This window comes from Motacilla alba, chromosome 4 (genome assembly GCF_015832195.1).
Source record: "Motacilla alba alba isolate MOTALB_02 chromosome 4, Motacilla_alba_V1.0_pri, whole genome shotgun sequence".
NCBI classification, from domain to species: domain Eukaryota; kingdom Metazoa; phylum Chordata; class Aves; order Passeriformes; family Motacillidae; genus Motacilla; species Motacilla alba.
Window position 1 is genome coordinate 12,132,465 of NC_052019.1, and position 25,272 is coordinate 12,157,736.

General features: G+C 38.7%; 1 protein-coding gene across 6 annotated transcripts in view; it reads left to right on the plus strand.

Moving 5' to 3' along the window:
• Positions 1 to 168: 168 nt before the first annotated feature.
• Positions 169 to 25,272, plus strand: part of C4H4orf50 (chromosome 4 C4orf50 homolog) — a 71,298-nt gene continuing 46,194 nt past the window's right edge. For 3 of the 6 annotated variants that reach the window (XM_038135865.1, XM_038135864.1, XM_038135867.1), the window contains exons 1-7: positions 170 to 2,677; positions 3,429 to 3,530; positions 5,334 to 5,480; positions 9,838 to 10,014; positions 12,213 to 12,269; positions 12,672 to 12,854; positions 21,353 to 21,594. In XM_038135865.1, the coding sequence (XP_037991793.1) occupies positions 680 to 2,677; positions 3,429 to 3,530; positions 5,334 to 5,480; positions 9,838 to 10,014; positions 12,213 to 12,269; positions 12,672 to 12,854; positions 21,353 to 21,529 (2,841 nt within the window). In that variant the 5' untranslated portion in view covers positions 170 to 679 and the 3' untranslated portion in view covers positions 21,530 to 21,594. Of the gene's footprint in view, positions 2,678 to 3,428; positions 3,531 to 5,333; positions 5,481 to 9,837; positions 10,015 to 12,212; positions 12,270 to 12,671; positions 12,855 to 13,193; positions 20,848 to 21,352; positions 21,595 to 21,944; positions 23,087 to 25,272 lie in introns of those variants that run through there. The other 3 variants (XM_038135866.1, XM_038135868.1, XM_038135869.1) reach the window with 3 other exon arrangements.

Consider the following 25,272-nt stretch of genomic DNA (forward strand, 5'->3'; position numbering starts at 1 on the left):
GAGCTACCAGAAGACCTTTTACCAGTTCTGGAATGCAGTTACAGTGCCTTTGTGAAAGTTGCTGGTTTAGCTGAGACTGAGCAGGTGAGAAGAAAGGTTACTGCTGTTCTTGCTATCTCTATGCACAGGGAGCATGTGGAATTGAAGAGAAAATGAAGAGTTGGTGTATTTAAAGGTGAATATAAAAGTACCTTTAAATTGTAGCTACTACAGATGCTTTACAAGGTGAATACAGGTGTGCACTAAGACAATGGTTGACTTACTGAGACCTAATTTGTAATATTACTCTCGTTGCAAGTCTTTAAATTATTTGAAAACCCTTTGTATGGAAATATTTTTTACTCATCAATCTGTAATCAAGTATTTTGTGGGTGAAGGAAAAAACAAATTATGATTAATATGTTACTTAGCATATATTTTTGACTTTGAAACATTTCTCATTTGCTATCATCAGGTCACCCTTGGACCACAGAGGTCAAATACTCCAGAGGACAGTTTCACTTTGCTCAGGTGTACCCCAAGTCATCATGCAGCCGGACTGCTTCCCCCTTGTTCTGAGGAGTTACCCAATGATGAGACAAGTAAGGAAACTGAAGATGAAGAAACCTTTTTTCTCTTGAAGGAACATGCTATAACTCCACCAGTGAAGACATTCCCTGCTTCTGTGGTTGAAACCTTAATGAGGAAGAAGCTCCAACTGACCTTGTTTGAGCCTGGAAGGTGTCACATAACAGCTTTCACCACTGAGAAGAAAGTAAGGAATTTGAGTTTCTGTGAGACAAATACTAATCTTTGGTCTGATGGCCTTTGCATTGCTGCAAAAGGAGGATTTTATGACAGAGCTACTGAACTTCTTCATGGAATGTTGCCTTCCACTGTTGCTGAAATTTTTACAACATCTCTAGAAGAATGCAACATGGAGAAACATTGGGGAAACAAGCAAATTCTGCCAAGAAGTGTAAGTGAAAACAAATGTCTGGATAAAGATGTTGATGATGAAAACTATCACCAAAAAATATTTACAGGGAGAGCTGAAAGAGAAGAAATACAGAATGACAAAGCCCAACAACAACAGGTGACCTGTAATCTTGAGGAAAGTTCTAAAGTTTCCTACAAAAATGAATTATTCAGTCCTGGGAAACAAGGAGTGGAAGCCAGAGAGAGTCTCCATAGCATGCAGGGTGCCCAGAGTTTATCTGTTGATTTTAAAGACTTTAAAAAGTGTTTTGAAGGGAGTCCTGAACGAATGGAGAAAGAAGAAAATATTTCAGAAAACTGCATCCCTGATGTGAATAGTGGATGTAATGGAGAAGACATAACTGAAATGGAAGAGAAAGGAAGGCAGGCTCAGAAACCAAGTCACCAAACAAGCCCCTCCAGCAATATTGGCCTGAAAAAAAGGAAAGACCAGACCTTGAAACTATGTAAACCAAATAAGAATTTCTCGTGTCAAAAAATAGCTGCTAAAAATGTGCAGCATGAATACTCACAGAGTTTTTTTTCATTGGATGCAGAGAGATATCCACTAAACTTGTTGTTTCCTCTGCCAGAGAGGCCTGTGTGCTTAAGTAAACTATTCCAGCCAGGAAACAGTTTTTATAAGTGTTTCTGTCCTCTGTCAACCTGGGAAGCTGGAAATGAATGTAATGTGAGAATATCTGTACTGGAAAAAGCAGTGGCTGCGTGTTCTCAGAGGATATTTCTGCTGATGCAAGAGAATGAGAATTACTCCAAAAAAGTCTGTATCTTACAACAGGAGAATGACAGATATGCCCAGATGATGTGTGCCCTGGAAGAGGAGATGGATGCATATTTTCATTATGTTTTAGCAGCAGATGAAGCTAACATTGTTTCATTCCAAAACTTACTTAATGAGAAAGAAGTTGCTGGTGGATGTTATAATAATTTAACAGAAGAAAGCACCATGAACCCAGGAACATTTTTTGTTGCAACTTTTTCTAAGAATTTCTCATACGTTGAAGAGAAAAACAGGAATTCTGAAAAAGACTCATGGACAATTGCATCAAATAAACTTCACAGGAGAGTTCTATCCCTGAATGGAAGGAAAATGAGGTGCTTCCAGCTGCTTTCTGACCTGAAAGAAGAAAGAAGCAGATGCTTCAAAGAAATGGCTAAATTATTACAAGACAAGGAGAACTATGTCACAAAATATAATGAATTAATACAAGAGAGAAAGAGAAATTTACAGAGAATAGCTCTTTCAGAAGGCGAAAAAGAAACTTTGTTGGAACATTTGGCAGAGATAAAGTGTGAGCAAGACAAATACAGGACCTTAGTTTCAGAGCTCCAGGACTGCAAAACTAGCTATTATCAAACAATTTCTGACTTACAGGAGGAAAAATGTGTACTGCAAAGAGAGATAGACAGAATCAAGCAAGAAACTTCAGAACGGCTTGATGAACTTCAGAAAGCAAATGCAAACTTTATTGTAGAAAATAAAAACTTAAAAGAATTAATATCTTCTTTGGGTTTCACCTATGAAGAGCTGAGAAAAGAGAAAAGTTTAAGAACAAACAAGAATATAGTAAAACTAAAAGAAGAAAGTCAACAACCTGGTCTTAAGCCAAAGAAAGTTGAGACAATATGTAGTGTAACACAAATTGAAGAACAGGGAGTTCTGGCTACAGATCCTTCAGATTATTCCCCTGGGAAAAAGGTAAATAATAACACTAAGGAATGTTATCGAGCAGGATCTTCTAAAGAAAGGGAGATACAAATGTCACTTGGAGGGCAAAGCTGAGTGATGGAGGAAACTTCAACCTCTTAACATGAGCTGAGGTGCTAAAGTTAACTTCAAAATAGAAGGCAAAATGCCAGAGAGGGTTTTTTTTTTTGAGTGTTGTATTAGAAGATGTTAAAGTGATACTGCAAGCTACAAAGTTAAAAATAATACTTAAAAGACTGCACTGTTCAGGCTTTAAAAAACTTACTTATGTTATTGCAAGTGTAAAAGCTTTTAGAAGAAGCTTTTATTATACTACAAGTTCTCCTAACAGAAGGAAACTTTTTATAATGGTGAAAATATAATGTTTTGGTGAAAAGTGTGCCCATGATCATTTACTAATTTTTATTTTGATTTGGTCTAATTTTTTTCATTGTTTTGATGTATATGAAGCATACCTCTAAAGACAGGATCTTTACTCCTGGTAGATTTCTTATCCATGTTTTTCCTCTGTAGCCATGTATCTTACACCACAGTGAATTTCTGTGGAGATTACTATGTACTTATAATTGCAGAATTACTGCTTCACTTGAGAATAGTCAACAGGGAAATACTTATATGTAATACCTTGATTTCATGTGATTTTTTGGTAGTAGTTTAGGAGGAAACCATCTATTGTTCTATAAATGACTGTGTGCCATTTGGTACAGGTGAGAGGAGTCATCATGTCTTTTTGTCTGTCCAGGGCAGCATGTTTGAAAGCTACAGTATGATGAAAGAGCAAGTCAGAAAGGTGGAAGAGAAACTAAAAATACAGCAAAAGGAATTAGAAAAATCAAAAAAAGAGGTAACCTTCTACTCTGATGTACTTCTGAGGACCCAATTTGTTTTTTCTTGTGTTTTGTTATGTGGCTGTCTTCTTTCTGCCAGGCTCTAACAATTTCACAAAACAGGGAAGTCTCTGATCTGCAGAACCAAAGCGTTCCTCTGATCTTTGAGTGATGAATGGCACAGTCACTCTTGGTTGGCCAGAGCATCAAGTGAAGCTGCATTCCTGCAGCATGCTGTGCCAGAGGCTGAGTGCCCTGATAAAGGCACACACAACAACCTGCCTGCTCTGGCCATCTCTGGGCAGCTGCTTCCCTCCACATCACTGGCAATGAGAAGAAGGGGAAGGTAGTAGAAGCACTGAGGGTTACTGCAAATCTGAGTTGAAAGCAGTTTTTGAGTGAGAAGCCAGATCATGTGCAGCCTGGCACTGTCAGGGGTTTGCTGCATCCAAAGGCATTGCCAGGTGTGCTGCCCCTTCTCTCCACAGCAAACGCCAAGTCCAGCAACACCTTCTTGGAGACTTCCAAGTGTGGAGGGGTAGTTCTGTGTCTGTGTCAAGTAAATCTTCACTTTTGACACCATCCAAGGAAGCTTTCAGTGTTACACCCTTCCAAATGCACTAGATATTCACATTCCTATTCTTTATTAGTCAATCTCCACTCCACGCACATCTAAGCAGAATGTGTTGTTTTTGTGGCAGGAATGTATTTCTGGGGTTGTAACAGGCATCACTCAGATGCCCTGTGGACAAACCACTGGCAGCAGCAGGTGTGTTGAGTATGTAAAAGAAAAATAACAATAGGGTTTTCATGGTGGTTGTATGAAATTATTGTCCTTTGACAGCTGCTTTATAAGACTTCCCAGCTTTCAAGTGAGGCAACTGGAGTGAAGGGATGGATTTAGATGACTGTTGGATGGTTGGACAAGGACTGCTGGCCTTGTATTTTGAACATAAAGAAACAGTTTTATTTTTATTTCCTCTGTAAAATCTGATTAACTTGGGTCTTTCTAATCATTTTGTGTGCTATAAGGAAGTTGTGTGTTAAAATACTTTCCTCAGTTTACTTAAAATAATGTGAAACCTTTGCTTCCAGACGGGAGAAAAAATGATAAATTATACAAAGGAAAGGACTTGCTGTCAGGCAACCAGCTGAGCTATTGAGGGGCTTCTTTGTGGTTCTTGGTTTAGGTTTGCTTTTGTTTTCAAAACTACAGTTAATGTGTGTAAGTGGAATGAAGGCAGCCTAGGAAAAAATTATAAGGTGAGTATATGGAGGGCTTTTTTTCACCTTCTTTGCATTCTTAAATTTTGATATTTTTGTTTTGATTCTTATACTGAATGAAACACTGCATTGTGCCAGCTACTAAGGAGAAAATTAACTCTGTCCCAGTTGAAACCAGGATATGTTCCTCAAGAAAACTTTTTCCCCCTGCCCAGCTAATAAACTTGCTTTTACTTTGCTCTGAGGGCTTTCAAAGATGTAATCTCTGAAATCATGTGTGCATGCACCACAGCTTTTTTAAACTTTATTCAGAATATTCACGGTAGCTTCATGTTTAGAAATAAATTTAAATAATATTTTTGGCATAGCTCTAGTGAGATATTCTATAGGGCACACTTCTAGAGTTGCATTAATACCTTATGATAAGATTGTAGTGTATTGTATAGCTTCATTTATTTTAACCAATTTATAACAATTCAAAAGCTATGATGTCGACAGCAGTCTCAAATCCATGGTTGTAAGCTGGTATTGAAAAATGATACCACTGCTGGACTAATTATACTCAGTAATTTAGTCATTTTTGTTCTTCCTGTTAGGCTCAGAAGTGGTACAGAGAGCTTGGTTTTGCTGAAACAAGGTATGAAGAAACCAAAACTCATTTGATGCAGGTTCTCTCAGAATTAGACCACCTTAAGCAAGAAGTTGGGGACAAAATGCAGGGAAAGCAGCACTGCAAATTAATGGTATGTATGTAAATGGCATGGAGAAAAGCATGGTCCTTGGGAGGAGGGTTCTGGCTGCAGAAACACCCATTATTGGTGTTGGGGATAGATTTAAAGTGTAGAGCCTCTCCAGGCACCGAAAACTTAAAAGAGAGCAGATGTTATGCAAGGTGGACCATCTGTCTGCAGAATAGTCCGGGTTCTGGGCTCTGCATGGGCAATGCAAACACCTCACTTTTTTGTTTAGGAGGGCTCTTGTTCTGCTCTCTTTAGCCGAAGTCATTTTCAGGTGTCCTAAATGAAGGAAGAATTTGGAGGAATATGCAGTGTTTTTCAGTACTTGGCCTTTTTGCCCTGATTTCAGGCCTTGTAGCCCTGATTGCTGGATTTGGGCAGGCAAAATGACACTCTGGACAGATGGTGTGGATTAAAGTCAAAGTCTTTCATGGATGCATATGGCCCAAATATGTGTCTGTAAAATCCAGGAAATCTTTCTATCTCACTGGAATGTGTTTATATCACAGAAATTCTGGTTTTGCTGTAAATGAAACTTTTTTTTAATTTTAAGGTGGTTCTGTGTCTTGATTCAGGTTTATGTTTTCCACCAAAATAAAGTGTTATACAGAAAGATTTTTAATTACTGAATAATCTTCTGGAAGCAGCTTTTATAAAGACTTTTCAGCTAACCCTGTAATTATTTTTGCCCTCCTTAACTGGTGAGTTGCAAGGAAGAAATACTCAATTTCTACTAGGTGGAAAAGCACATTTGTACCAATCTACAAATATTTGCAGATTCATTTTGAACAGGCTTGATAGATATGGCTTTAGAAGAAAATAGAAAAAAATTCTGGAACATATAAGGATTCTGAGATCAGTTCAGTTGCCTAAATGTCACTGTTTATCCCAGTCAAAGGCCTTATAACATCCTGGCTGAAGGTGTACAAGTCCTCGGCAGTTATTTCATGTTAGCTTGTACACCCTACATGTGCTATTGGCTGGTGTTTAGCCAGCTGAACTCAGACTTTTAAATGAAAAATTTAAAAGATTTTTCATGTCATTCTGATGTATGGGCATGTAGCATCCTAATGCAATAAAATCTATTTCAAGCAAGAAGAAACACCCAGATTGTTTGAAAATAAAAATAAATTTTTCACGTGTTTTGTTTAAGATAGCAGATAAGATTTTGGGTGCATTTTTGGGAAATGGAGCTTTAATCCTTTGTTTGGGGACTTTCTGGGGTAATTAGTGTTTATTATGTTGGTCAGTGAAGTAAGATGCTAATTATGACTCACATAGGAATAAAATTCATCAACCTTGACAGAATATTTTTACACTGGAAAAAGAGCAGGTCAGCCTTTTGCTATAAAACCCTGCCACTTTTAAATCCCTCCAACAACTTTTGTTTTCAAATTAGTGTTTATTGATCAGTAGGATATATTTATGCAATACTGTGATGCTGTTTAGGTCTGGCTTCTTGTACGCTTAGTGTCAATTTTTTGAATACAGGTGTCTCATTCCAGGTTCAAAGATGGAGTCCCTGTGCTTCACAGAGCTGGGTTTATCCTTCAGTTGCACTATTTGATGGCAGAACTAATTCTCTGCATAACTCACGTCCATTATGTTTTAACCAAATAATATTAATTTTGTTGGCACAATTTAGCAAGTAGTAGAATAGACAACAGGGTAGATATATCTTAACAAAGGTCAACTTTCTTTCAATAATACACTTTTAAAATAAAATTTTTAATATACACCAAGGACTTGATAGTGGATTTGTGTGAGGCCTTAAAATATGAGACAAGTTTTTCTAGATTTAAAAAAAAGACTTTTTGTCACAGAAAACTTTTCTAGCATCATGTTACTCCTGAGGGCAGTTCTGTCGACTGGTGATCCAGTTTTTGTTTCAGTTACTTGCTACCCTTGACCAAAACTCTTTTTCATTTCTCAAAGTTACTAATAAACCCTTTTACAGCAAATCACAGTACTTTATGCTTTTTCCCATTCTAAACTTCATTTTTCTGGTGCGCCTCTTGCTGCAGTGCTTGAAAGAAGTGAAGATGTGAGCACTCTGAGCATAGAACCCGAAGTGCTTGAAATATGCTGTGTTTTGAGTGTGTCTTGTACAACTTTTTGCATTTCTTATGTTCTCCAGGCCCTGCTGCCCAGGGATCCTAGTTGTCACCTGGGACTCCATAAGGCTGTCATGATATTATTCATTGCAAGTGAAAGAGAGCTAAGAGAATATATTTGAAGCTTACTGCTAGGACTCTATTTCAGTGAAATTGCTAACAGGTGAAATGTGCTTTAGCCTAGAAGTATTTGGGTGAGTTTTCTGGGATGTTGAGGTGGTGCTGTGGTTGAATTTAAGAGGAATATGGGGGTGAGCAGAAGGGGGCAGGGTAATGTTTACAGCTTTAAAAATTATTAGAAGAATTTTGCATGAAATGCACTTGATACATGAGGCACCAGGCTGCCCCAATGAACTCCTGATGACTGTCTGCAAAAAAAGGCCTGTAGCAAAAAAGGTCATATTCCTTCTCATTTTCTCACTGAGTTTTCAGACTAGCACAGTTCACATGAGAAGAGGAAGATACTGGTTTCTTTTTAATGTTTGGGTATCAATTTCAAAATGTAGTGATCTTGCCAGGTTTTACAAGAATGCAGTGTGTTAAATGCTGTGGTTTAGGCTCAGTCATCCTTTGGTTATTTCCCAGTCCCAGCTGCTGGGTCCTTCATCCTTCTGGAGGTTGACTATATAACCTATGAGGAGCAAACTGGGACATCTGACAGAGTGCTCATCATAAATCTTGTATGCCTCATTTGTGTGTTAGAACTACAGAAAACTGCTGGTGGTTCAGCCAAATGCAAAAGGAAAGAGGCAACTTCTCTCTGTCTCTAACCTTCACACCATTGTTTTATTTCCCCACCTTTTTTTTCCATAAAGCATCTTCAGTTAGGGAGTGTTTCCCATTTGGTTTTAACATACTTTTTGTGAGGGAGAGAAGATAAAGGAAATTCCATGTCATGGACTCATCCTCAGGCTTTTGTCCCTGCAGCCCTGGTCTAATCCAATGTGTCCAGCTGTTCCTATTGTTCTCTTGACACAAGAGGGAGCCAAAAAGTTTGGTACAAAGCATCCGACCTGCTCCAATGCTGTGCACAGAGGACTGGCTTCACAAGGAGGAGCACTGTGACAGTGACATATTTCTGGTTTAATCTGTGCTGCAGTGATGGGCTGCAGGCAGGGTAATGGCATCTATCAGCTCAGTTTGCTGTTCCCTATGGAATGGTGCCTTCAGTGTGTTGTAGTCAAGGGTGTCAAAGCCAGAAAGGCTGGGAAAATTTACTGTGGTATTGTGCATCAGGGCTGAGTATGAACTTCTCTCTCAGCTGTATCAATGTTTGTAACCATTAAAATCAAACCATCATTCTATTTTGCCAGAAAGTTATATGGTTTACCACAGTATATCATGGGTCTGACTATAATTTTTACCTTAATCTTTTAGACTTGTCTATGCACTGATACTTACCTTATCAGAAATCTTGACCAGCTGCATGTATCAAATCAGTATTTTTTTAATATAATAACATAAGTATTTTTCAGGATACTTCCTTCTCCTTCAGATTTGCCTCATTCTAAATTTATATGTTTAATCAGGCGGTGTCACTTGTAGGAGCTGACCTTATGATGCTGACCATCAGTCTAAAGCTCTCACTAATCCTTTCAATCTAAGTGCATGAAACTGGGGAAAAAAGAAATTGAAGAGTGGGGGAGGAGGAGTTAAATTCAGAAGCTTATCTTTCCACTTACTCTGTATCAATATTATTACATTTTAATGTAAAAAAAATTTTTTTAGAATTTATACTTAAGATCTGATTAGTTTATTAATAATCTTCCAGAACAAATAAATATTGGGGAGAGTGGAATTATCTCTCTGAGATAAATATATGTAGAAAAACAAGGTACATATTACTTCTTGTTGAAGCAGGAGACTGGGAACATCTGAGTTTTTTTCTTACTCACTGTGTGACCACAGGTTGGTGACTTCATCTGTCTTTGCCCAGTTTCCCCATTTATTAAATTGTTACAATACACATATTTACCTTGAACAAATGTAAGACTCCATTTCCATACCTCTTCTCACAGGGGTACTTATATGTACTCTTTACATAAAAAGAGTTTGAGATTAGTGCAAAATATTAATGCTAATATGTTAATGAAGTTTTGGGATCATGCATTTTATTACAACTTTCTTCTTTTTTGATGTACAAGGTAGGTAGTTATATTGGATGAGAAGTTTTGTGGTATAAGACATGACTAAGAATATTTTTGTTGTTTTATACACCTAAATTGAAAATCTCTATATTTTCTCCCTAGCCTGTGTACACATTGAAGGATGCCCAGGAAAAAGAAGTGAATAAAATAGCCAGTAAGAGATTAGAGCAGCAAGTGTTGACCTTGAAAGCCCAGCTCAGGGACCAGGCTGCAGTACAAAATCAGTTTCATGACTTGCAGAATGAAGTGGAACTCCTTCAGGCTCAGCTATGTGAAAAGGTATAAAATTGTTTTCTGTGTGCTTAAATGGGAGCTTAGACTTCAGATTCTACATCTCTCTTTTCAAAGGGGAGAAGCAAAATAGTCTTTCCTGGGAATTAATCTGAGGATAGTTAAGTGCTTTCCAGGCATATAAAAGTACTCCTGACTTCAGAGAATTAGGGAAAAGTTCTAAACTGCCTGAGTGATCCATGTTATGGAAAAGTGATAGATGATCATGAAAATTCAGTCTCTGCTCTAATTTATCCCCATAGTGTAATGCAAGCACAGTGATGCTGAAATTCCTCGCAGAGCCACCTCCTTGGCTTAAATTGTCAGGATTTTTTAACATTCCCAACTCTCTTTTTCCACTACATCAGATTATGAAACTCCAAGCTAATAATAGAATTTTGATAGAGTTTTCCTAACTTTTTTGGTTCATCTGCTAGGGTTCCACATGAAGAGTTTCAGTATTTTCAGATAGGTGTGTGGTTTGGATTTTTTGTCGTAGTTATTCTGATGAGAACCCCCATGTATGCAAACATGTACTGACACAAGCAGTTTGTACACTTGTGCATTATATTTCACCTGGCAAACCAGAGCAGGGAAATTAAGATTTGCAAAGCTGCTGCCTTACAGTGTGACAGCAAAGCTGCTGCTGTAAGTGTGACTACAGTTGCTGAACTCTTGGGTGGAAACAAATTCCTCCTAGGACTTCTTTCCCTTAGATTTTGTTTCCTATTGGGAACTGTATTTTAGACAGGGATGATAGTTACAGTGTGAGCCAAACTGGAATTGCCCAGTAGGCTCTGAAACAGCTACTAAATGGCATGTTCTCAATAGTGCTCTTTGTTCTTCATGGCCTGATACAACGAGCAGAACATGCTTCTACTCTGAAATACAAGAGATTATTGTCTTCTCCCTACTGGGAACAAGTTTCATTCGACTTTCTCCACAGTAAATCCTTCTGCAGTTTTGGTTTCTGTTTTGTTGTTGTTTGTCTGTTTGTTTGGTGGTGGTAGTTTTGTTTTGTTTTTCCTAGCCTCATCCTGTGCTGTGATTTGCTCTAAACCAGTCCTATAAGGGGGTTAGTGGCTTCTCTCAGGCATGGGTTGGGGGATGCCTCTTAGAAGAACAGTGCTGGTGAAATGAAATTGTTTTGTAGTGTCTGGTGTCTCATCAGGTGGTAGGTGAGTAAAGGGTGAGGTGTGCTGTCCATATAAATGGACAAATCCTAGTTGTTCTGTTGCATCAACAAGATGTGTTGCTCCCTGCCTCATCAAGAATTGAATGTCTCCAGTGCAGGGACCTACTGCCAGCTCTTTGTTTGTTCCCCCAGTGCTAGTGCAATGTAAAGACATGTTTCCCCTGTCCTGCCTGCTCTGATTCCTCCCAAGCCCACAATTTATTAGCTGAGGACAATGTGACCTTTTTCAGCATAACTGATTTCTCATAATAGAGGGTTTTTTAATTATGAATATAATATACTTACTGTAAACTTTATAGGAATATAAATTGTCAGGCAAAATAAATGCAAAAGAATCTGTACTTTATTGTCAAAAATACTGTTTTGATTCATAACGGTAATGGATTTTATGTGGCAAGATACTGTATTTTTTTCTGCACAATCAGAAAGAAGAGTTACCATCAGTAGGTTTTAATCATAAGGTACAGACTAAGCAATCTGGCCCCCTCTGCTTCACCTCCTAATAGAGGACATGTATCAGCCGTGTCAGAGTAAAAGGTTGTTGATGTTTCCTTTCCAGAGTAGAATATACCTGCAGAAAATCCCTCCTATCTTCTCTAATTTTACAGCATAATATTAATAAGGAAAGGGAAAATTTTCACCCAATAAATGTTTTGGAAGATTCACAGAGTAAATATGAACATGAGTGCATAATGAAGCATACCAAGTCTTTACTGTGATGCTGCTTTGAATAAATAACCTCACTGATCCAAGGCTCCATCTAAGAACTTCCAAAAGCCTTTGTTAATTTTTAAGACCAATGCTAATGTGAGTAGGGCAGTGTTTGTATGCCAGAGCCTGTCTGTATGCAACCAATGCTTTACACTGATTCATCTTGTTTGTGATACAGGGTCACACAGATATGCAAAGTGTACACCTCAGAGTCAGGTCTAAAACAAATACCAAAAAACTGCTGGAGTATTTCAAAGTAATTCTTGAATAAATTGATGCATGATATTTTTCAACCTTTCAGGAGAAAGAGCTGCAGAAGAGGAAGTCTGAAGTGAAGTTGACATTAGCTCCTCTGAAGGTACTGTGTTTCCCTGAGCACAAATTCAGGACCTGCACAAGGGTATCCCTGTGCTTACAGCCCTCTGTGCCTGCTCCTTCCTTCTGCAGCTGTCCCTGGTTAGCTGGGTGCTGCTGGCTTCACCTCAGGCACGGGCTCAGTGACACCATTGCAAGGTTACTTTCAGCCTGCCAAAAGGGGGACCTTGCACATGGAAAGGGAACATCTCTTTCCAGTTTATCTGTGCATGTATTTTGCTCTTGAAAGTGCGGAGGCATCTAACAATGTAGAGACATGGGAATACAGTCTGTAGCTTTGGGTCAAAATATGGAATTACAGATCAGACACACAATGTAATCTTGTAGTCTGAGAAAGGAGTGAAATGACAGAACCATGGGATGTTTATGTGTTCATGCCACACAGGCTAAGCTGGCTTGCCTCACCCAAAAGTGCCAGGAAAGGAACAGCTTCATTAGGAGGATGCATGATGAATTCCACAGGCAAGGGTTTATTAACTCTGCATTTGATGAAGAGATGAAGAACCTGGTGAATGACAAGACCCTGGCAGAGTACATGGTTGCTTTTACACCAATGTGTGATCAAGTGGTAAGTGCTCTTACTTCCTTGTAGGATCCTCATGTTTACACTATTGAAATAAGTGGTGGTTTTCAAAGTGTTTAGTGAGACTTAATGTGTAATTATAAAATATATTTCCTTGTTTAATATAAGTATTGCTTCAGACAAATCATGGTGTTGACCATTTTACTATTGCTGCAGGCAGGGTCTAAATTTCAGGAGCTTAAAGCAAAGTGCATCAATGTTCCATGCACAAAACACTCCCCTGGTATTTTGACTAAGTATCTGATGGATAATGCAGCATGTATTACACAATTTCATCTTAAATGTGAATTCTGCATTTCTTTCCTGCACAATGCATTGTTTCAGATTTCTGAAGAAGTCAGGAAAAGAAGGGACAACAGTGAATATTTTAAGACTTAAGTTGACTCAGTGGACATTTTTATTTGAAAGGGTGTTAGTCACTTCTGTTTCTCGGGCAAGGCAAAAGTGGGAAGAGAAGTTTCACACCTGGTTATATTCAATATTGTCATTTTTATCTTGGATGCTGGGAATAAACGTCCTAATTTTGGAGTTACACCTACTTGAAGACTTTCTTAAGGACAGGAATTTCAATCTGGCAACCTGAAGAAACAGGAATTCCCTTGAAGTACTTCAGTGTCCATCAACAAGTCCTTTTCCCTGTTGATTTCTGTTTCTTGTTTTTTTTTAAAGCTTGTAAAAGTATCCAAACAATATTTGGTAGACTTTGTGTCAACTATACTCAAGTAGAATCTTTTTAGTTGAAAGTGGGGTAGGGGAGGAAATACTGTGTGTTACACATTTGTATAATATTGTGTGCTTGTCACAACAGAACACAGAATATTGGTTCATCTTGGTTCATACTATATATTGTACTTCAGCTGACACAATGCACTGCAAAATGAATACATAAAAGGAATTTGTCTTAATGACACTTGACATTTTCACCAGCAGAAGATGCTCAAAATGGTTATATAGTATAGTAAATCCACAGGCTTGTTTTTCTGATGAAAAACATTTTTACACACTGAGTGGTATTCTATCATGTTGATAGTGCTTATTCTTACAGTGTTAATAAGTGTTGCAAGCTATCACTCAGTCATACTTGTTTTTGTGGCAGTTTAACTGCATGTTAAGGAAAAGGTGGATTGATTCCTGGCTGCAGGATGGGACAGGACTCTGTGTCTGGCTGTGTCTCCTTGAGTACCTCAAGTGTGGGTGCACCACTGCCTCACCCAAGCTCCCACTGCACAGGATGTTTTATGGAACTCATCTGTCAGAAGGAAGATAGTACTCCCCTGCCTTCAGACTTTCCTCAGACACTGCTGTGATAGATGAGCATTAGTAAAGCTTGCCAACACAATAAATATCAAAATACTGTTCACACTCACACTGTCTCCCTAAATGTCCAATTATCACAAAACTTAGCAGGTTCAACAAGAGAGAATTAGATTAAATATATATTCTGATAGCCAGTGAACTTACCTGCAGCATAGAGCTCCACATGAAATCCCCTGGTTTGACAGATATTTAGCTGTTCATACTAAGTGGAGCACAAGCCCCTTCCATGGTGTCTAGCACTGTAGTGGCCACAGTCTCACTTAGGCTCAGGCACAAATAGGATTCAAGCCTGGGGGTTTTTATCCTGCAAAGAACAGACTGGCTCTTGCTGGGTGTCTTCACACTGAGCTGAAGACTCTTCTGGTCTGTGATAAGTAGTTCCACGTATAACAGGGGGAAACTTCCTATCAAGGAAGAGTTGCATGTTCTCATGAAAAATGTCTGTTTCTATGCATCAGGTTTCCAGTGGAAGACACTTCAATGAAAAAATGTCCAAGTTTCACTACTACTAATTTAATGATGGTTACAATAAAAAAAATGTGACTGTTTCATATTCATGTGATACATTCCTTTGGTTTAAAAGATCTTGTACTGAATTCTGTAGACACATGTTTAAGTGAACTAACTTTTCATTTTGGAAGTTTTATTTCTTGCTTTCAACTGTTATTCTCACTGGACTTCACATCTAAGATTCCAACATCCAGTTACATAAAATTCCTTTGAAAACTCATTCATTCCTTCCCCTCAGTTTTTCACTCCTACAGCATTCCTAACATTAGAATTCTATTATACAAAACCTGGTGGCTTGTTGGGTTTTTTTGGGTTTTTTTTCTTTTATTTTCCTTCTTAAATTAAAGATTTGCAATTGGCTTTATTACTGGACCCAGTAGCAAGTGGAAGCCTGTCACACATTGGCAGCAAACCTCTGTGCCGTGACTTACTGATGAATTTCAGCTCCAAGTTTGCAGTGATGCATGAAGAACTGATCCAGAGCCTTCTGAAGGGAAAGGGGACTCTACTCAATTCAGTGCCTGGCCTTTTACTTCCATAAAACACGCTGGGTCATGTTCTCAGAGAAGAAAATGGGTTCATATTCCTATTAAGAACCCTTTTTTTTTTTTTTCTTTTTGATCTGTACATGAAATTACAAGTAGAGGGAATAGAGCTGCTTCAGCTGGGTGCTGGGATGCCCCAGCTTCAGAGGGGCACTTGTGGGCACCACCAAGCTACTCGTGCTCACAGACCAAGGCAAACTTCAGTTCTTTGCTATTCAGGACACAATGGATGATTGGTCATTTCCTTCTGTTTGACAGTATTTTCTTCCTAATTTTCATCCCAATTAAAATACTAAACCACAAAGATGATGTTATGCAAAACCCACTGTCTTTGGAGCTTCTCTTCAGACTTTATTTTCAGCGTTCAAGGCTCTGCTCTCGGACCTGATAAATCCCTGTTGTCCCTGTGGCTTTATTTTGCTAACTCAAGACTTCCATCAGTTGAGTTCAGCAGAGCAGCATACATTTTAGGGCTTGTCATTATTGATTATTTTCACAGCCCAGCGTTACATTCAAATGTTTGTGAGTGAAAAATAAAATGTGCTTGAATCATGTAGTATGTCATAATTTTGTTCTACCAGTGCACTCTTCAGTGAGGTCAGATATATGCTAGAGTATTATGTGCATAAAAAAAAGCCAGTTTTCCTTCTCTTAATAAGTCCCTGTAAAGAGTACTAGGTTTTGAATTACTTTTCCTCATGATAAAACTACACCATGAAGGTCTTTATTTGTAATTTAGTTTAATTGAGCAATTTAGTATAATTTAATTTAATTTTAGTGGGTTTTATCATCATAAACATATATGGTTGCACAGAAGGGGTTTTATTTCAATTCTTTTTCATCCACCACCCATGCCACTTCGGTGAAAGCAAAAATTCTGTGCAGGTTGGTGAATAAATGCTGCCTCTCAGTTTTAAAAAAAGTTATCTTTCATGCAAGCATTGGAATGACAGTGTATGTCTAATATGAATTTGAAGTTTTTGGAGGCACGAAGAAGTTTATTTCTAAGGCTTTGTGATATATTCTCTTTTTAAAAGACTTTAGAAACCATTAAAGCCCATTGGAGTGGAGCGATAATAAATTTTGGCAATAGAAATATTTTAAAACCTTGTCTTGTTTTGTGTCTGGAAAACAAAAAGCATGTGGCTGAAGAGGACACATTCCTGGGACAAGGGCTGCCTCCAGCGGGTGCACGTGGCACTCGGCACAGTGCCACAGCTGGGATTCACATGCCCAATGTCAGACACAAAATGTGTGTCCACGTTTGGCCTTTTGTCATGTCCCATTTTAATCACCTCCTTTTGAATGCTGAATTTATTTTTTTTTTTAATTGGAAGGACCTTGGCCTCGTCTTTCTTTTCTTGCTTTTGTGGAATTAATTTGTGGACATTATTAACAGTTATTGTTTTTCTGCCTTTCCCAGTGAAAAGAACACAGGACAGCATTCATCATCTGATTCTGGACATTCATGTTCACAAAACATTTAACAATAAAGGTCTGGGACTTGGCTTTGCAACAGCTGCTTTACTTGGGATGGTTAAAGTGGGAAGCAAGAGGAGATGTTCCAGATGAGTAATAGGACATGTGAAAGAGGAGGCTCAATTTTTTCCTGAGTTTAGGTGTCTGCTTACAGTTTAAGGGTCAGGATTTACCCAGGATTTACCCAGGATTTACCCTGGCTGGCTTGAGCATGAGGCAGTGTCCATGCTGCTTTTGATGGATCAGAGAACCACACAGAGAGCAAGTGAGCTTGGCTCCCCTTCCACATGGACTCAGCCCAGCCAGTACACTTGTGCAATATTTTGGGCCTTTTCTCTCTCTTTTGGGCTAGGTGTGGAGAAAAAGGAGTATGTTTAATTCTTTCCTTCAAATGATTGAGCAAACAGCCTCTGTCTGGATGTCTGTAATGGAAAATGCTGCTCATCCAATTTCTCCTGTGCTGGAACACTTTGACCTGATGATATATTTTATATATTCTTTCCGTAATGGATCTGAAACCATTGTGGCTGTTTGCCCTCATTTCTTGGGGCTGAAAGGGAATTTGTGTAAGGAATGTAAAGATAAATGGTAGTGCTTTTTAATGCTTTTCATGCAGTCATCTCAAACCTTATGGATGGAAAGCTCCAGGCAAGGAATGTGTCCAGTGCAGTGAATTGTTTTACAGAATAGGGATTAAATGCTCAGAACAGCATAGCTTAATTTTCTTTCTGTCAGGGGATTTCTTCTGAGATATGTTTTTGTAGAACAATGCTTTTTGTTTGTTTATTGGTTTGTATTTCTACTCATTACTTTGCAAGTTTCCAGTGAACTGTGTTTGAAGATAATAGGTCTGAAATAAAATTCTCTGATGCTTGCTTTGAAATGGTTTGTGTGTGGCTCTTAAGGTCAGAGGCTTTTCTGGCACTGAGGGTGAGATACATTTCCTATATGATGTCTGTACTTCTGACAGTCATCTGTGGTAGTTTATCTATTTATTTTCATAGTTAAAGCAGAGAAAAATATACTTCCAAGGAATTACCCTGCCCATTTTATGTACCTGCTTTAGGTAAGTGCAGATGACTGAGCACTGACAGGCTGCCCAGAGAGGGAGTGGAGTCTCCATCACTGGGGATCTTCAAGAACCATCTGGACACAACCCTGTGCCATGTGCTCTGGGATGGCCCTTCTTGAGCAGAGAGGGTGGAGCAGATGACCCAGTGTGGACCCTTCCAGCCTGACCCATCCTGGGATTCTGTGATAAAGTGGGAAGAGCTATAAAAGTTGGACTCCAGTGGTTGTCAAGGGGGCCAGGGGGAGATACACTTTGGTTTGATGAGTCCCACCCTCAGAAGGGAGAGTTTAACTTTGGGCTTTCAGTCTTTTTGGGACAAGGCTGATCAAGAGCAAGGAATCTTTCAAGATGAAGGTTTATTTGCAGGAAAAGGCATTTTTACCTGACATTACAAAAAACATGCCTTGAATGATTGGAATTGCAAGCGGATGAAGGAGTGGAATTAGTTTTTTAGTAATATTTTTAAGGAAGGGTGGACTCCATTGCTGAGAGATATGTTATTTTTTACCTTTAGAGAAATTATTAAAAATACTGAGAGACATGAAATACAGATTTTGAAAAGGCAGTGGCAACCTGGCCTTTCAAATGAAATACTTGATAAAGCTGTTCAATAATTATGTAAGTGGTTGTTTGGATAGAGGGAATCTCAAGAATTTGTGCTGGCTGAGGAGAAGCTTCTTACTCAAGGTTAGAGCCCTTTGAAAGTAAAATTAGGTTTAGATGACAAGATTTAGATCTATTTCCTGGCTGCATAGTACAGGTATTTTAGCAGTGGTTTTTGCTGTAGTTCATGGGGAAGAGCATGTGGTTCTCTAGAGCAGCACATGCCAGTAGAGGGATAGCCATGACTAAAAAAAAAGAAAAGCTTTAAAAAAGAACCTTCCTTTATTTTCTGATAAATGATAGGATTTTGATTAACATAAAATGTATAATTAAAAATATGCAGATAGATTAAAACACTTTTATCTTCTCTCTGACACCACTGTCTTACTTTTTTGTAGTGTTGGGGGAAGCTGGTATGTTTTTTGTTTCAATAGCAATCCTTCCTAGAACTTGGCATTATGCAAGTTTATACTCTTCTCAGTTTGGTAAAATATCACAATATTTTCATTTTTTCCTAGGTGGGATAATTTGTGGAAAATTGAGAAGAAAGCAAAAAAAAATAATAGGAAAACAGAATAAATATAGTAAAAATAATAATAATAAAAAAGAAGCAACCTGGAAAAGAACAAGTTAATGTCTGGGTATTGAGACAAAACACAGAATTTTTGCTGAGCTGCATCCTTAGTGCTGTAGGAGATGAAATCTTTAGTGCTAGTCTTATAATAGACCAGAGATGAGTCTTTTGAGAATCATACCAACTTTCAAATATAGTGCAGACAAAACTGTGAAATCTTTGTCAGGGTAGTAGCATCTTCACTCACTGGGGTTTGCATTAACCCTGCTTTCTGCTGAGTGTCACTACTTTGGCTGCAGAAGAATTTGCTAATTCCAAGAGGCAAAAGGGTTTGTGGGGTAAAGAGCTGAAGGAAAGGAATGGCCCTGCACGGAGGTTATTTTTCTAGAAATTACTTGAGCCAGTGTCACAGCTTTGATTTGGTGGTGTGTTTATTTCTGGCAGCTTTACCAGCTCCTCTGCCTATGAGCAGGACCATGATTTGCCTTTGCATGGGTCACTGAGCTCCAGAACTTGTTCTGCTCCTGCTCATTCTCATCTATCACCACAAATGCCTCTAACTGTGCTTCCTGTAGTGAGGAAATTCTCATCAAATATTTTTAGATCTGATATCTTCATGCCTCAAAACATTTCAGGGCTGACCCTTTATTGCTTTAAGCCAGCTGACATTTTTTGTGAGTGATGGGGAGAGATACTGCACTTTTAACCTTGGTTAGAAACCAAGGACTTCAGGAGCTGCCTTGGGCTCCTGTGTTTAGAGGGGAACACCCAAATGTAAAGCTTTCACTTTCCAGCTGATCTATGCCTGCAATGCTAAGATATGTTTGGGTATTCATGCCACCTTGTCTAAATAATGCAATATCCACATGGCATCACAGGGCCCCTCTGTAATCAGCACAGAGAAAGCAAACCTTTTAGGGAAGAGCAGCAATCTAAATTCTGTGCCCCAAACTGACCAAAGTGAGTGGTCCTTCCATTCCTGGATGTGCCTGCCTTGTTCCCTGGCCTGTTGTTCAGCCTGAAATCAAGGATCCAGGTGGAAGCTGCTGTTGCTGGGCAGTGTCTCAGCTGGCCACACATGCTTGTATTGGGCACTTTAAGGAGACCAATGGCCACAATTCATCACAACTGGTTCCTTCTGCTTGTAGTGGGGAGCCAAGAACAGGAGGTGAAATGGCAACATCACAAACACCATTCTGTTCTTCTTCATGTCATAACAGAACTATATTTAGATGCAGGAGCTTGTCAATAAATGCTCATCTTTCTGTTGAGTCATTTCAGGGCAAGCTTACACTGCCATTGCATTTCAGAGTCCTTTGATTTTTCTTTTTTTTAATGGACACAAGTGATGTAGCTAAAACTCAATAAAGATGCACAGAGCAAAAGCAATATATTATTTTAAATAAAATGTGTTTTCTTTTAAGTAATTTTTCCTTACCTGCCATATATATGTATCTGCATTTCTGGAACTTTTGCAAAAGGACTAATGGCAATGAGATGTTAATGCATAATGAGGCGTATTAGTTATAGAAAAAAAATAAATAAGTCCTCAAAAACTGAAAGGCTGAAATGGCAAGTCTTGCAATCTCAAGAAAAAATGCAACAGTGATCTGGTAGGTATAATAAATTTGGTATAGTAAATTTGGTTTTGAATGATAAAATGCCTTGTAGTAGTCATTTGTATTCTGGGACATCTGCTTGCAACTGTTATGAAAATGTGCATAATTAAACTGCCATTTCTCTCTTAAATTTGTCTGCAGCTCAGTGAAGATGTTCTAAAAGGATAGTTTGCTCTGGTGTTAAAGTTGATTTGGATGTGAAATAAGATCAACTCAATGTTTTTTTGTTTTGAATAGGAGGGTCTGGATAAGAGTTCATGCAGTTGAACTAACACACTTTTGGAGTCCGTTCAGCTTAACTTTTTTGAACATTCACAGGTAGACAAACCTGACTTAGTTGTGCAATGTGGAGTGAGAAAATGTGTTTGTAAAAGAATCCTGTTAGAAATTTTTAGATTCTTCAAGAGAACTGAGATAATTTTTAAAATTAGGATTTCTTTTTCTAGTTGTAATCTAGGTTTTCTTAATAGCCCAAAGCAAAATTTCAGCTGTAGTTAAAGCTTAGAGATCTTTTTTGTTTTGTTTTGAGGATGACTTGTTGAGTACAGGATTCTTTAGTTAGAGAGGTGCAGGAATGCTCTACATCTGAAATAACTGGTATGTTATCTTTTCCCTTATTTTGCTAAATGTAGTTTATTTACAGTTAATTTCTGTGAACATTTCTTTTAGTGAACTCATCCAAATGGCTTCCACTAATCCAAAATGAGCAGCATTGGAAAACTTAATCTATCTTGAATTTGTTAAAATGCTATTTTCTCTTGCAGGTGCTGCCTTCCTCCACAGATGTTTCACAGGCTAATGGTCAGCCAGAGGATCATGTGGCAGGCGCCAAAGGGAGCAGGAGGACTGGCTCAGTGTCTGCAGACTCTCAGCCAGGGATGGATGGCCCCCACAGTTCTCCCCTACCCCAGACATGGGTGCTGGTTGTTCTGTTGCAGTAACAAGCCCAGATAGAACCACAGCCTTGCATGGAGAGCTAAGAGAAAACCACCCCAAAAACTGCCAGGTCAGTAAAAGTTTTCTCACTGCTTTTAGTTCAGTGAAATCTCTTATTCTTGGCAGAAGATACAGATGTTTGAATGATCCCTTCCGGAGATGCACAGTTGATTGTTAGTTTAGACAAGCTGACAAAAATAACTGTTTAATGTTTTTCATTATGCATTTTCTTTCCCATTGTTTAAGAAGGGCTTGGGGCTTACAAAAATAATTAAAAGATTTTGATTTCATCATGGTGTATCTTACTCCATGGTAGGATAGTCTTTGCAAATTGTTGGATGTTTAAAAAAAAAAAAGTTATGTTGATCTTGTCCTACCTTTTCTCCCCTCCAACTCTTTTTTTTTTTTTTTTTTTTTTAGTGATCCAATTATTCCTATGCCCTGAAGCTCTTTATAGTAATTTCCATTAACTGCAGGAATCCTGTTAAGAACAGAGCTGATCAATTGCAATTGCATTTGTGACAGTCTGCTGCTAAACTAAACACGCAAGAGATTTCAGCCTCTCTGAGACAACATAACCTCTTCATGCTTGTATGGGAACAAAAGTCAAAAATGCAATTACTGGAGGAGCCAGTTAGGTAGAGTAGTTAAAAATATTACTCTAGTGAATTTCCTTTATAATCTTGGATTAAAATAAATGCAATGGAACAATTAGAAGCATAGTTTTTTGCTTTTGGCATTAATGAAAAGAGCACGGAAGATACTGAGATTTCCTTTTAGTAAGTAATTTATTATGCAACGAAATGGTGACTCAGAATTCTGAGAACATGTTACTTAGTCCAGGGGATATATGTAACAGTTCAAATCAAGTTTCCTGGTCCTTTTCTCTCTCACATTCACACAGAAAAAGGATCAATGAAAATATGGCCATGAAAGAAAACTATAACTATAACAGCAGAATGCAAGTAGCTCTTTGATCTTCATGAATTCAGAGGTTTTTTTTAATATAAATCATATGACCTTTAATTAAATCCCAATGAAAGAGGACATGGGCCTCTTGTACAATTATATGGAAGGCCACAGCTGAAATCAGCCTCAATGCATAGAGCATCCTGTTTCCATAAAACATACAGCAACACCCTGGGACATCCAAGGTCCTTCCCTCCTCAGATACCTTCAGCTCAAACCCGTGGGCTGGTCCCAGCCTGCCCATGACCCAGGAGTCAGCCCCCGGGCCCTGCTGCCAGGGCTGAAGGATGCTGCAGTGCCCTGGAGCGAGCCGGGTTCTGCGCCACGGCGGGAGGGAGCGGCCGTGGAAACACCGCGATGTATTCTGGGGTCAAATAGGAAATCAGCAGGCAGGTGCTACTGCCCAGGGAATGAAACACAGAAATGCCATTATGAATAAGGCATGGCTCTCTAGAGAAACAGATGGCTCAACCTCAGCTACCACAGCAGAAAGCTATTTGCCAGACGTGTTGTCAGCAAGGAATAAAGGTCGATATCCTGTGGGGAGGAATCAGCTGCATGGGAAAGAATAAAACCTGCCGAAATAAAGCAAGGTAAACATCTTAGCAATGTGATTTTTCCCATTGATACAAAAGTGCTATTTTTTTTTCTTGAAATCACAGATCTTTTACTAGTTAGCATGGCCTAGCAAGTAGTTTGAGATGACTGGAAAACTTATATGGAAAAGAGCTGTGATATTTTTAATGATCAAAATTTCATAGAACATTTGAGATCACTGAAATACATGGATTTTTTATTAGTCAGGCAACCTCCCCATTTTCTTTTCACCTTTTGTTGGTGATTTGATTTTCTTTTAACTGAAACTGTGAAACAAATCTATTAAATCACTTTTGCTTTTATGTATAACCTACTTCTTCAGTGTGCAGTGGCAAGTTCTGAAAGAACACCTCCCTTGTGTGACTGTGAAATTCCTTTGGAATTTCAGGAAAAATAGTGTCATAGACTTACTAGAAATTAATTTTACAAAAAATTAGAGGGTAATTTTGCTGTGTTTCTTTACTATTGGGATATTTTTAAAAAATACAACCTTTTTTTTTTTCTTAATAGGCCCAACTACAGCAGGACATTCAGTGTATTGCTGTAGGAGCTTGTATCTATAAAGTAGCATCCTTTAATTGTTGCTTTTAAGTAACAAATTGCAGCTTAGCTTGAGTAGCTTTACTGGACATGTCCACAGCCCTTTCTTTAGGGGACTGCATGGGCATTGTGGGTACAGAAATATCTGGGTTCACAGGATGGACAATGCAGGCTGCACCCTGTGCTGCCAGACCCCTGCCACAGGGACAAGTGTATGGAGTGCCAGGCCAGCTGTGCTGGCACCCCCAGGACAGCACATCCTCACAGTCTGGCTCAGAAATAGTTGTGGTGTGGGCTGCAGGAGCCTTGGGTGTATCCTGGCAGTGAAAAGGAGGAGGGAGTAGTGTGTCTGTGCAGGTGCATGGGTGCACTAATGCTGGTTGGCTCCGGGGAGTTTAACTGAGCGTGGTTGTAAATTCCACAAAGTACTGGTTTATACTGTGATGTCTCCAGAGTTAATACGTTTGGAAAACATCCATTATTCCTACATCTTTATCATTATTCTGTATTTTCCATTAATTTATTAGCAAAGGCATTCACACACAGTAATGCATGTCACAGTTGCTGTGCTTTTCCTCTGCCTCCATTGATTACCCCAGCTGGTTCATAGTGTGTTACTACTTGTTTTTCGGAAGCCAGAAATAAAATGCCTGGTTTTGATGAAATATGAATGCCCACACTCACACTTTATTGTGGAAAACTGCCTTCAGTTGCTCAGTAAGGTAGCAGTGCAGCAGGAACTGAATTGCTCTTCATCCACCACAGCTTTAGAAGGCACACCCCAGATGCCAAGGGAAATAGTCCCTGGAAGTGATGTTGTTGAGTGCTGCCTCAGCAGGAGGTACCAGTGAGATTCCAAAATATAGGCTTTGCTTTTATGTGTCTTTCACTTCTTCCTGATGCCTGGCCAGAACTTCTGAAGACAGATATACCTGCTACCCAACCATCAGCTGCCTTGTCAAGTATTAAGATATTTTGATATGCAAAACCACTCGTAAATATTGAACATGGTAACTGTTACGTTGATAAAACGATGCTTTCAGAATTAGCCATGGTGAGAACATATTGTAGTTTTATCTTGCTGACAGTAAAATGCAGGGCCTGCCAGTTCAGTCTGAGGTCAGATCATAATGCATGAAGTGTGCTAATAATAAGGATTTTAATAATAATACTCTGTGATAATAAGTCTTTGTTACCCTAGTGAAGCAATCTACTTTGTGTTTGGGGCTATGGTGACTTTCCATGAAATTAAGCCTTTGTCAGTCCAGTCCCTTTTTATCACAGATAAGTGTGGTTTATTTTAAGTGTTCAGCCTTCATTTTAAGCTAATTAGGTTATTTGGCCCCATTCTTCCCCCTGCTGGAACTAATAATTTCCTGAAAAGAGCTGCAGACACAGAGATGTAGATGGAAGAACAGACATTTGCAATGATATTACCTGCATTGAAGCAAAATAATTCAAAATGGACTCAAGCAATTCATCCAGCAAATGGATTCTGAGCTGGCACTTCATTGCTTTGCTTCACAAGTCACAGATTTCATTTAAAATCCTGTAGCCTCTTGTGGTTTTAACTTTTTAAGACATCCATTCTTCCTACCACAAAGCATTGTTTAAAGATGTGCAGATACCAGTTACCCTTTGG